Source organism: Aulonocara sp. 'chitande type north' Nkhata Bay, linkage group LG23, assembly GCF_057382095.1.
Source record: "Aulonocara sp. 'chitande type north' Nkhata Bay isolate Kocher_YH1m ecotype deep benthic linkage group LG23, A_spYH_male_GT1.1, whole genome shotgun sequence".
NCBI classification, from domain to species: domain Eukaryota; kingdom Metazoa; phylum Chordata; class Actinopteri; order Cichliformes; family Cichlidae; genus Aulonocara; species Aulonocara sp. 'chitande type north' Nkhata Bay.
The window spans coordinates 24714526-24727407 of record NC_141365.1 but is presented as its reverse complement, the minus strand read 5'-3'; the positions used below and the strand labels follow the sequence as shown (position 1 = coordinate 24727407).

At 40.8% G+C, this 12882-nt stretch overlaps 2 protein-coding genes across 23 annotated transcripts in view; both read right to left on the bottom strand.

The window, feature by feature from the left end:
* Positions 1–827, bottom strand: part of unc80 (unc-80 homolog (C. elegans)) — a 71018-nt gene extending 70191 nt beyond the window's left edge. For 11 of the 19 annotated variants that reach the window (XM_086284583.1, XM_086284585.1, XM_086284591.1 and 8 more), the window contains exon 1: positions 243–824. In XM_086284583.1, the coding sequence (XP_086140709.1) occupies positions 243–334 (92 nt within the window). In that variant the 5' untranslated portion in view covers positions 335–824. Of the gene's footprint in view, positions 1–242 lie in introns of all 19 variants that reach the window. The other 8 variants (XM_086284588.1, XM_086284589.1, XM_086284594.1 and 5 more) reach the window with 3 other exon arrangements.
* A 2669-nt stretch (positions 828–3496) lies between these two features.
* LOC147301870 (uncharacterized) overlaps positions 3497–12882 on the bottom strand; it is a 79686-nt gene continuing 70300 nt past the window's right edge. For 3 of the 4 annotated variants that reach the window (XM_086284017.1, XM_086284018.1, XM_086284016.1), the window contains 5 exons: positions 10522–10614; positions 9784–9876; positions 9069–9150; positions 5341–5453; positions 3497–5244 (listed from right to left, as the gene is read on the bottom strand). In XM_086284017.1, coding sequence (XP_086140143.1) covers positions 5035–5244; positions 5341–5453; positions 9069–9150; positions 9784–9876; positions 10522–10614 — 591 coding nt within the window. In that variant the 3' untranslated portion in view covers positions 3497–5034. The remainder of the gene's footprint in view (positions 5245–5340; positions 5454–9068; positions 9151–9783; positions 9877–10521; positions 10615–12882) is intronic. The other variant, XM_086284019.1, reaches the window with a different exon arrangement.

Genomic DNA, 12882 nt, shown 5'->3' with positions numbered 1-12882 from the left:
TAGGCTAGTAAATCACCCCATTTTGTCTATGTGGCCCACTTTTTTTTACAGGTGTGACATCATACAATCTGTACCCACAGCCCCATCTTCTTCCATTTAACACAAATCAGTGAGCAGACACTCACTGGCGGGGTTTCTCAATCACTTCATCAAATAATGTTGACGTGTGACGCGGTGACAAACCCCCGTCAGCCCTGCCTCGTTTTCACCAACGGCAAACACCTGTTATCAATGTCACCAACCTGGTCTGCCTCCACAGGAAGGTCTGGATCGGGAACGGTATTCCCTTCCCGCACTCCGGTTCGTTTTCATCCAGGCTTTTCCTCTTCACCATTTTGGCCGGACCCTGCGTGGCCGCCTGCCTGTGTGCGATCACCGGGACGCGCGGCTGCTGGCTCTGCCCAGGTGACCAGCGAGCTTTTCCCTCCCTCTTCACGACATGATTGGGTTAGTCCTGCGTAAAATGGCTGCAAGTGTCGATCGGTCGGTCGGCGGCAAAGGAGAGATAGAGAGAGAGAGGAGGAGGAGGAGGAGGAGAGAGGAAGAAGGAGCGCTCCGAAATCAGCACCTCCCTCCCTGGACAGCGACAGCTGATCGGAGAGCTAATTTATCAGCAGCAGCAGCAGCGGGGCTTTAAAGACGCAGTGTGCAGCTGGGCCAGATGTTCTCCCCCTCTGCCTTTTCCTCCTCCTCTGATTCCCCGCAATCAACACATGGAGCGACTGAAACCGCTGCATCCGCGTGGTGCATCCACCCCTTTAAATATCAACAGGTTGTTTAATAATAGCCCAAGCTGTGAGTCATAAAAACACAGCAAAATCAAATCAGGTGTCACTTCCCGAAACATTCGCACTGTTTAAAGAGGCCATGCCGCGCAATAATATCCTCATAAGGCCATGGAACAGGGATCTAACATGTTGACGAAATCCAGAACAATGCACCGTGTTTTAACATGGCAGTGCTGTTTGAATGCGGTGTTTCCTTGTAAAAGAAGAAAAAGAACGACCAGAACTGTTCTCAGCAGATGGACAGTCACAGCATCTGAACAGTGCCTCACGCTGCAAACACTAAAACCATAAACATTAAAACCCAGCAGGGTTTACAAACTTTACAAAAGACAGAAAAGGATCAATTAAAGGAACAATAACCATGTAGGGAAGAAAAACTTTAGGTTACTTGCGTAACCTCAGTTCTCAGAGTAGCGTAAGTGAGACCTCTTACTATGGGATGACCCTCCCTGCACATTCCTCAGAAGCATTTATCTAATTGGCCAAGGTGACCACCAGCCAATCCTGTTAGGTTGGTGGTCAGGAACAGCCATCCACGTTTAAATAAATTGCGCTATTTAATAGCAGTTATTCAAGATAAGCACCTCTTCTCGCTTAGCAACAGCAAGAAGGGCTGTCTGGGTCATGCTACTCTGAAAACTGGAGTTTAGTCACCATCTAGGTATTGAAGTTTATAATTTGCAGGAGAAAGACGCTGATTTGGTCCTGGTTTTGTTCAAGGGGTTTAACAAATATATATATATTTTTAACTGTTCAGGAATCACAGCCATTTTTATATTAAGTCCTCAGGTGACTGACTTGGCCACTAAAAAAATCTCTATCTTTGCAGAAACTCTTGGGTTACTCAAACAGGATGCTTTGGGTCAATCAGTTGTGCAGCATTCGGCTAATCTGAGCAGAGGATAGCCCCACACACTTCATAATTCATCCTGCTCCTTCTGTCAGCAGAGACATCACCAGTAAACACCAGTGATCTACAGTAGTTCCACTGGCAGTCATACATACCCATAACCAGTGTTGGTCAAGTTACTTACTGATTACTTCCCCCCAAAAATAATCGTGTTACTTTAATGATTAATTATTTTCAAAAGTAATTAATTACTTAGTTACTTAATTACTTTTTAAAAACATGATTTACAACCTGAACAGGTGATAAAGCAAAAGATCTTTCAGCTCAATTCTACTTTCTCTGCATACATACATACAAAATGTAATCAAATGGAAAAGTCTCTTTAAAACTCGTTTTACTAGTTTTAATCTTTTAACTTTATGCATCAAGCAAAAATTAAATTATATGCAACATTCTCTGACTGGAAGAAATTTGTTTAACATTTAAACCTATTTTCTGCACATTCCAGCACATAAAATAAAATATTTTTTGTGTTTACACTCAGTCTTTCAAATAAATGCAAGTGAAACACAGCAGAAAAATAAAATAAAATTAAAGACTCAGCGATCCTGTTGCTCTACTTTCACCTGTATAGCAGGCGGAGGTTTGCCCTGGTGCAGGTGTGCCGCGGCGGTCAGTGGAAGAATCCGCGAGTGTCTCTGTGAATTTCCCATTATGTCGTAGTGCACTCAGTGCTTGCTCAGAAGTTAAGGGTTTTTTTCGCTGTAAAAAGAAGTTTTCTTCCCACGCAGTGAACAGCGGACACTAATGTTTTTGTCACTTTTTATGGAATCAAACTCAAAGTAAGGTCAGTACTTCCACGATTTAAGTAAGAAGCTATGAAATTGGACTGGAATCAACTTCAGATATTTTATCTGCTTCATTTGTCATGGAAGAAGGGAACAGGCCTAATCTGGCCATCAAACTGCCTGTCAGTCAATTGTCTAATTGATTTAGAGCTTCTGCAAATGGGATAGTGTACAAAAATGACTGTAATTCTTAACTCATACATACATTTTTGTTAACCCTCTTGAATTAAAAGCTGCAGTGGTGTACAGAAGCAAGTCTGCAAAAATTGCATTTATCCCACTATAACTTTCATTAGAGCCCAGAAAAGAAATGCTTCTCTAGTAAGCTAAAGAAATATGTCATCGCGCTTCGTTGAGCATAAACTAAAACATATTAATGTTTAAAATTACAGAAAAAATTCATGTAATAATAAAACTGAATGTTTTTGTTAATTCACGAAAAATGTCTGTTTTTAAATCACTGTTTTGCCAAACTAACAAACTCATTAAGTTAAAAAAAAAATGTGTGTAGTAATGAAAAAAGGGAAAGGTTGCTGTTATTTAATTGTTTATCTATCACTTAATTACTTTGTTGTTCTTTGGCACAGTATGAACAACTGTGGAGGTGTTTAAACAGAAAGAAAAGCTACAAAATCTGTGAAAATATAGTCAAAATTCCAAAGTTTATCCTCTCCTTCACATTTCCCAAAGCTGTCCACAGGGCCGATGTTTGTTGGGTCGATTCTGGCCCCCATGCCTTATGTTTTACCCGCCATTACCAACTTTATGCAGAACTATAGAAAATTATAACAGGTTTTAAAGCGTTTGTCTGTCAAATATACAAACTTCAAATGACTACAGTAAAGCCAGCAATGCCTCCTGTTTAATGAATAATAATGACATTTTTGTTTAGCCTTCAAAACACGTGCTGATGATAACCAAACAGGCACGCCACACATGCAGGTTGACGTGTTTTTCACAAAAAGACGAGTATTTTCAAAGAATTGATCCACAAGACTAGAATGAACCAGTTTTTTTATTTCTTTTATTTCTTTATTTTTGTTGTTGCCATCATCCTGTAGGAGCATTTTGTCATCAGTACGTCTCAAACACCGGAAAGTGTGCACACATCTACAATTTTTTTAAATCTTTTTTTTTTTAAATACACATACACAGGCAAAGAGGGGGAGGGATATAGGAAGCACAGAAAAACACTGGAAGGGTAGGTGACATCAGGAGGGGAGGTGGGGGGGTCTCATAATGGTGAGCAGAGAATATGCTAGAACATTTTTTTATTCTTTTTAAAAAAAAACTTCTAAAAGCTGCAGGTTTGTGGGGTATTATTCCCATTCTTTACCTTCTTTATCTCTGCAAACGTTCAAAAACTTCTTTCAAATGGAATGTTTTCATATAAAGCTTCACACTTAACACTTTTTAAAACAAAATTCGGGGCTTTTACCCACTCAAATACACTACACAACCCAGTCTTTGCAAAAGGAGCAAGGTCACAGGGGCCCGTGTGGTAGAATGCACCCGGGCCATTTTACACCCACACAGAAAAGTCGAAGATCGCTCCAAATAGATCTAATTTATTTATCATTTATTTGCCATGCCAGCATAACAGCATTGTTGTAGCCTAATAAAAACCACAGCGCTAATGTAAAACCAGAAAATAAAAAGAAGAGAGGGTGGAAGGGGCGGCGCAGCCCGACGGCTGACGAGAGAAGAAACTAAAACACAAAAATCTATTGGAAAGCTAGCCTTTTAGCGCCCGACTCGACAGAGCTGCAATGGTTATCCACATTTAAATGCTAATAAGCCAGAGCAGCCACAGGGAACGTACAAAACTGTAAATACTTCCAACTACAGTGACATATATTTTTTATATATTTATATATAAAAAGAAAACAAGAGAACACAAGTTTGTCCAACAATTCAGCACAATTCAGGAAATCCAACAAACGCAACAAAGAAAAGTTCATGTCACACACTTTTCTTTTTTATGTTGTTTTTTTGCAGACATGCTCATCAGCCATTCTTTTGCAGGTCAGTTAAGTCTCTCGCTTATCTTTAAGACTAGCACCTACTGTCTAGTAGCTATATCTTGCATTCAGTACCGTATAAATTCTGAATGGACGTCACGGTCCAACTTGAAATTTTTAGCCCCGTGCGAGTGGGAATGTGTTGGTGTTTTTCAACGCACCAAAGAAAAAGAAGTAAAGATGAACAGAAAAAGGACCAAAGAAAAATCCTGTACAATCGTAAAACCACCTTCTTGAACCACTTGAACCTTGGCATTCAGCTTATCTAAAACAGAAAAGTCCACGTTTGAGTGAATGAGAGGATAAAAAGCAGACCGACAGACGGGGAGTGTCGATGAAGATTTATGAAGAATTCAGTTTTTTTAAATCCCGCTTGGAAGGGCCGGAGGGATCGTTGATTGGATGAGACGGTCAACCAGCTACAACTGTGGGGGTTACGTTAAACACTGGAAGCTTGTGATGGGAACGATGGGAAAAGGAGGGGTGATGGTGTGGATTTGTATTTTTCTTAAGCAGAGGCAGCTGGCTCATAAGCCCTGCTTGGCCAGGGCAGCGGTGACATCCTGGGCCAGCGTGGAGAGCTGGGGCGACTCCAGGAGGTTGATGCTGCCGGAGGAAGACAGGCGAGGAGAGGTGCCTCCCGTCTCGATGCCAGGGGAGTGGGTGACGATGATTTCCGCACCGTGGTCCACCCGAGCTTTGGCCGAATCCCGGAAATTCAGCTTGTGGCTCTCGATCTGGTGAGCAGGGGAAGACGGTTTAGGTCAGCGCTCTTTTTCCTCTTTAACGTGAACTGACAGTGACATTTGGTATAAAAAGAGGCTTCCTTTTACCATTATGTTCCCGCCTCCAGGAGTGTGGCTGGTGTTCTCCAGAGAGTTGACCTTGGCGTGGGCCTTCTCTTTGAAGTCCAGCTTCACATTGTCGATACGCACATGTCCTCCCCCTGGGAACAGGACAGCAAGGAGGAGAAGAGAAGTGTTAAACCCACGAGGAATCGCTCGCCTGCAGGACATCACTTCTCCTAGGCAATGCTCAGGGCAAAAAAAATCTCAGTCTGCACACTGCACAGCCTGAAAAAGGCACAAGTGCCAGCTTTGACCTGATTTATACAGTTTATATAGTACCATGTAAGACTGGATGCAATATTCAATTTCCTGCTTTGACACTTTCTTGTAAATATCATTGAAATGGTGACATTATGGGGGCAAAACTGAAGCTGTAAGTGGACAGATGACAGATGAAATTAAGAAATATCAATCAGATTATTGCTAAGATTAAAGGAAATACATATGCTTTTACTAAATCAAAACTAATTTGACCAGAACAGACTTTCGCTCACTGGTGTTATTGGGCCTTGTTTAAAAAAAAAAAAAAGACAAACAGTTTGACATCTTTATGTTGATCTACGTGGAATTTCTGACTCCTTTTGTGCAACCCACAGCCACTGAACTGTGTTGCACTGTAAGTTAAAGACAAGCATGTAATATAAAATAACAATATGTGGATCTGCCTCTATTATAAAATGGATGGTGACCAACTGCATTCTCCAACTGCTAAAAGAGAAAAATTTAAACTTTCGTGCTGTGTGACAGTGGCTTAAATGGTCTTATAATTGTGTAATGTGGTAAAAGACGTTTGGGATCATTTAGAAATCGTCACAGTTTGTCCAGCAGAGCAGCTCTGACTCCATCCGGGCTGCCTGCAGCACATGTAGCAGAGCAGCAGCACAGCTGATAGTTGTGTGGAATCAAGCAGCGTCTTCACATTAAGTTCCTAATAGGATTGGGCAACATGATAAAACCTTCCAACCACCTTCAGTCAGCCCAGAAACCGGCTATTTGTGGAGGAGTATGTGTGCTGCACAAACATTTGTAGCGTTTCAGTGAAAAACTACCAAAATAGAAGAAACTCTAATCCTGGTGCTTTGTTCTACATCAGTTGGACAACAAACTCCATCGGTATTTCTCTACAACTCCTCACAGAATTGACAACAACATTTGATTCTTAAGACTTCAAATTTCCTAAATCAAGAAAATAAAAGCACAAAAGAAATTAGCATCCAGATCTGATGTACTCGACGAGTTGTCAATGTCTCATCAAATTTAGTTATGGAGTACTTTGCTGGTTGCCCTTTTTTAAAAATGTTACAGCATTGTTTGGGATTTTAGTTTGTTGCTTGGTGGTTGTTAGGCAACAAAGACATTAGTATATACCATGCATAATCCAACTCCTGTGGATATATATGAGAGCGCACAGTCCTGAAATTAAAATGATACAATGCTTTTATAAGGAGTTTTAGTTGCATACTACAAATGGGCCATTTTAGCTTGCTGGTCGGAGGTTGCTAGGCAATGTGATGATGTGCTATAGATAAGAACAATCAGGGACCGGGTTTGTTTGCTCAGCTGGAGGTTTCATGGATTACAGTGGATATACATAAAGAGAATTGGAACATATATCAATACTGGAAGGTTTTAATGATCCAACATTTACTATAAAACACAGCATTTGTTACGCTCTAAATGGCACAAAAATCATTTATATCCATAAGGACAAATCAAAATCAGCTAATAGCAACTAGTCTTAGCATTCCTTTAAGAAGAGAGCCTTACATACTTTGTACAAGTAGGTTGCCTTCCTTTTTTCCATACATCATATATACTAGTTAAATGCATGCTGGAGTATTGTTTGGTCTGTGATTTTAGTGTGTTGTTAGATAGTTGCAAAGCAGCATTTAGACATCATAAGTTGCATGCATAATTCAACTGCTGTGGATATAAATTAGATGTTTTTGCCACCAAATTAAAATGATACGAAGCTTTTATAAGGAGTCATAGGTGCATAAATGCTGCAAATGGGCCATTTTAACTCGTTGGTAGTAGAGATGGACCGAGCCGATATTAGGTATCGGTATCGGTCCGATACTGACCTAAATTACTGGATCGGATATTGGAGAGAAATAAAAAAATGTAATCCGATCCATTAAATATCAAAAAAGCACTTCACAAAACTTGCGACATGGCATAACTCGGCCCATAACCTTAGCACGTCGGAGCAGTGATCGCGTGATAGAGCGGCTATGGCATGCGAGACCTGTCCGTGGTCTGGTTGAATATTTGTAGCCTCGCTACCAAACCGGCATTTCATCTCTGAGGAAGTGATCCCCGAGAGAAGTAAAGCAAGTGTGTAAGTTCATCTCTGAATGTTTATAAAGCATTCCAGCATTAAGCTTAACAACTGATATATGGAGCGACTGCCTCTTCTTGCTGCTACTTCAATCGTGAAACTGCTTAATGATCAGCTGATCGGCTTTTCTGTCGTGACTCCGTCTCTCTTGTTTGTTTTTGGCCCACTTCGTGCCAGAAAGAGGAAACCAGCGGCTGAACAACAGCAGCACGTTTAAGCTTGATAAGCTGTTGTTAGAATTTATTTAATATTACTTTCTACACCAGGATCTTTTTCTATGTAGCTGACGCTGGTAACTGTGCAGGGGCGGATCTAGCAAAGTTTAGCCAGGGGGGCCGATAGGGCATGAACAGGGAAAAGGGGGCACAAAGACATACTTTTCTTTCTTATTCTCATTTAAAATGTCGAGCTTTTAATAATTAATTATCTGAATCTTACACCCAAAGTTTTAATATGATGTAAAATGTATAGAAGTCCATAATTGTATAAAGTAACTGTTAAGTCTAATATACACTAGTAAGCTATAGTACTTTTTCCTTTGGGAAGGTACCATCTGTGCAGTCTGCAGTTCTGTTGAAGAAAGATGTTGAATCTATTTAATTATTCTTGAAAAATAATTTATTTCGGTGCATTTTTTTTCACACTGCATCAAATTAAAGTTGATTACGTCGATTAAGCATCATGAGGTGGAGGGTGGGGGATGGTTCCCTTTTTTTTTTTGTGCTGGGAGTTTGCAACCCTATTAGTTAGGTTGCTTACTCTTTAAAATACCAGAATAGGGAGGATGGAGTAGGTTTAAGTTTATTAGATTGATCAGTATTGCTGAACTAGGAAATATTTTGGGTGCAGTGTATTTTTTCCATACAGGTATAACAGAATAGCTTTAGTGTTTTATTTTTTTAAACTTGAGTTTGAACTTATACAAAATGCAGCAAGATATTAAAAAACAGTTTTATTGATTAAAAACACACTATATCGGATTCATATCGGTATCGGCCAATATCCAAATTTATGATATTGGTATCGGTATCGGACATATAAAAGTGGTATCGTGCCAACTGTAGTTGGTAGGTGGTTGCTAGGCAACATGATGATGGTCATTGTCTGAGATATAGATAAGAACCATTGGGGGCCTAAGGATTTTTTGCTCAACTGGAGATTTCGTGGATTACAGTGAGATATACATGAAGAATATATATCACCAATGTTTTTAAAAGTTTATAGTACGAGTAACTTCTTTCAACAAGGACAATTAAAGATGTGGTAATGACAACTAGTCTCAGAATTCCTTTAAGAAAAGGCCCTTAAACACATTGTACAATAATGTAATTCTCTAAGTTTTTCTAAAAGGCCAGCTGTGGCTGTACAGTACCTGGTCTGTGGTGGATGTTGGAAAAGGAGCCACATTTAGCGGTGACATGGCTCAGGTCGATCTTCTTGGTCTGGATTTGGATCTGCGAGCAGTGGCACATTGCACAAATTCACCTTTAATTGCTTTGAATGTGAATAAAACACAAATAACAGGCATGAAATGCAATGAAATGAAAGCGACAGGTTTCAAAAAGAGAGAAAATGAACGTGGTGAGATGACATGAATCTCTAGACAAAGGCGGTGTGAGTCAATCAACCGCAGTCCACAGAAAAGCCACAGAGAGGCTGATGTCAGATCCCTGGAGGGGAGGTTAACATGAACGCAAGCAGTGACGGTGCAGACATCAAACAAACACAGAACACGGGCGCTACTGTGTGACGCTACGGGGAGCAGGTGCTTCAATTAAACTTTATTGTCCATGGGTGATGTGAATTAGTGCGAGCATTGTAAACAAGAGAAACTGACAGCCTTGCAGGCTGCAGAGGGAAGTGGTTTATGTTATGAAATATATGCACTATGCAGACATGCTGTATGTTGTGGCCCAGGTGAATGCACAAAGATTATACAATTGTAAATGTTTTTGTTTCTGAGACACAAAATACAGCTAATGAAGACGAACACACTCCACGAGGACGGCTCACACACACATCTTAATGTGAAGTGTTATCAAGAACGACAGATCTTGGATGAGATGATTTTCTGCTAAGTCACTCACGTTTCCCCCGCCTGCCGCGTGCTGGATTTTGTCCAGGGAGCCACATTTAGACTTAACGTGGCTAAAGTCCAGCTTAACGCTTGGAATCATGACCTGTGGATGACAGGTTGACTTTTTTCTTTTAAAAAAAAACCCAAACAGACAGAACACACAGGGTCTCTCACACAGCCATGGAGTCGAGGGGCTTAATAAAAAAAAACCCTTCCTACTTCCCTGCTTAAAATAATCCTGTAGAGGCGTCCCAGGTTTACATCAGTCTGTCGATGCCCACTTTAACTCGAGTGCGCTTGAATTCAGACTGCATGAAATGGGCTGAAGCCTATGCAGAAATCAAGCACCAAGTCTCAAACGTGAAGCGCACGAAAGAGTTTACTTCCCAGTGTGCAACATCCACAATTTTTAAAAATTAAAGAAAAATCAAATCTACCAACAGCTAGCTCTGCAAGCTGCTTTGCAACCCACCTCCACCCCAGTTTCCAGTCTATGCTAACTTTCCTGTTATACACTAAACAGTAAACAGTGCTAACTGAAAAAAAGTAACATAGGCGTGCTACACCTTTGGAAATAAACCCCTTCTCTTTTGCTTGTCCGAAACAACGTATTGGCAGACGGACAGATGACAGACGCGTGAACACATAATAGTAGCATGACAGAGTGCCACGACAGCCCCAGCTGAGAAAAAAGAGAAAGAGAAATAAGAGAAAGAGAGAAAAAAGAGAGAGAGAAAGGCGTACATACATTGCCTCCTTTGGGCGAGTGCTTCAGATTATCCTTGGAGCCACACTTTGGCTGAATATGACTGAAGTCCAGCTTCTCGTGTAAAATGTGAACCTAAAATAAAATTGGATAATTATGATAATAATAAAAAAGAAAAAGAAAACACTGTATGTGCCTCATTTAGATAAGTGTGCAGTGAGGGGTCGGGGTCTGTTTGCGTGCATCATTAGAACTAACAATGCTTTTCTTCGTGGTGGTGTATACAGCTCTGAGAATAGCAGTGATACGAATGTTTAATTCCCACTTTAGTGTCTCTCGCTTTGTCCCTTTGTCACTATAGACTTATAATAGACAATAGTCTTCTAGGTTTCTTTACAATCTGACTTCCTTCTAATCGCCCCCTGCTGGTCATTAGAAGGAATGCAGTCTGGCTTCAGTTTCAGAGTCGGCCTTTTATATACAGTCTATAATGACCAGGATAAAAAGGTGCAAGAACCCCAAACAGTGGTGTTACAAACTGCTCGACTCTTATGTTGTAACTGAGACTGCAGTCACGCCCAAGAAATGACCTTCCAAGAATCTTTTACAGAGGACAAATTTGTGTTATTCTCAGAGCTGACCTGGAGGCAGAAATAATCTCACTGGTCAAGTTAAGCCTCACTGTGAGTAAGAAAAACTGAAAGATTGAGTTTCTTTCCTGAGAGATGCTCAGACTGATGCTCAATAAAAAGATCAAGATGTTATAAATATGATGAGGATCAAATCTGCAAATAGAAAACAAGAAAACGTATTTTTCCCCTGCATTAGTAAAAACCCAGCAAACAGTAGTTTTGCTTGTACAGCAAAAATAAAATAAAGTAATAAAAAGGGGGACTGTCTCCACTGAACTGACCTGGATTCTTCCGACAGCTCTGATGTTGATTTATTCCCACGTATAACAACATGTGCTGTGTTTAGAAGTTATCTTTCTCATTCCTTCTGTGGCTGTTTCAGCTCAGAGGTTTCAGCCTTTCTGCAAGGTCGACCAATGACAGAGCGAATGAACTGAACTCAATGACGGCCCTGTTTGGTTTATTTTAAAAACATGAACTAATTATGTAAACTCAGAAAATCACAATACTGAAAACAGAAATACCACATTTACTGTTTTCAGGTCTCTTAAAGTGTTTCTTTAGTTTTGAGTCCAGTCCTTGTACCGGACCATTTTCAGAGGAATGAGCCACTTAACACTGACCCAAGAGTCATTCTAGCTCCTGTAGACTTCAGTCTAAATAGAGTGATTTTGTGTGGAAGAAAAGCTTCTCTGTGAGCAGAAGCTAATATGAAAAGATAGAAAATGGTCCTCTAATGTTTCTGGTCTATATATCTGTCTGCGCTCCTGCGCCGCTCCGCTAAGCCGTGCGTCACCGAGCCTCATTAAAAATTTCTGTCCCTCTGTCAGTTTTCTCCCCAAAGAAGTAAGGAGAGCTGGCAGTGAATCGACTCCACCTCCATATATCACAGGGTTAATGACCTCACCAACACAGCACTGTGGGGACATTAAAATGATCAGTTACACCCCAAAGATTAACAAGGAGATGGTTTCTGTCTCCTATCTGCATGCAGTCCATGTGTTATTTTACGTGTGAGGTACGTCATTGCAAAGGAACATCTCTCAGTTATTCTAACAGCTTGGCCACCTTGAGATCCTCTAAAATTTTTATCTCGTAGGTTCCTAAAAGACATCTTTTTCTGAAAGTCAAGGGTGGATAAAAGGAAGAGAGATGATATATTTTTATGCTGTGACCTTGATGTGACTCCTCCATAGGTAATTCTGCACGCTTGAAATTATTAATACCCAGAGCTGGAAGGGAAAATCCTGCACAGTGACGAAAGCAGCTCCCTCAGGGGCAAATGCTTTTGGAGGCTGGCTGCTCCTTGGAGGCGGTGTTTTCTTAGGAGGAAGGCTTTATGTTACAAAAACAAAACAAAAAAACTTTGGGAGAGCTGAAGGTCACCGGGGAGAAAATTGTTGGGAAAGAAAGAGGAGGAAGACGGAGGAAGAGGGGAAAGGATGCAGCTGGTGACGATTCATCCAGACTGATGGAGATGACGGTGGACAGGGAGAGGGCAGAGGACAGTCGGAGGGAGGCAGACACACAGACGGTGGGTTAGAGGCACACCAGACAGTGAGCGAGAGCAAACGCAGAGCATGAGGAGACTATTTGAGCATTTTATGACATCTCTAGAGAGAAAAAGGAGATAAAAACCCATCCTTTTAAAGCTGCCTATTTTTTTTTACTGGTTTGCAGGAGCTGTTTAAGATTTTTCTAAACTCTGATACTCACAGAGCATCCAGTAATACTGAGTCATGATAATAGACAAAAGGATGGATTTAAAAAA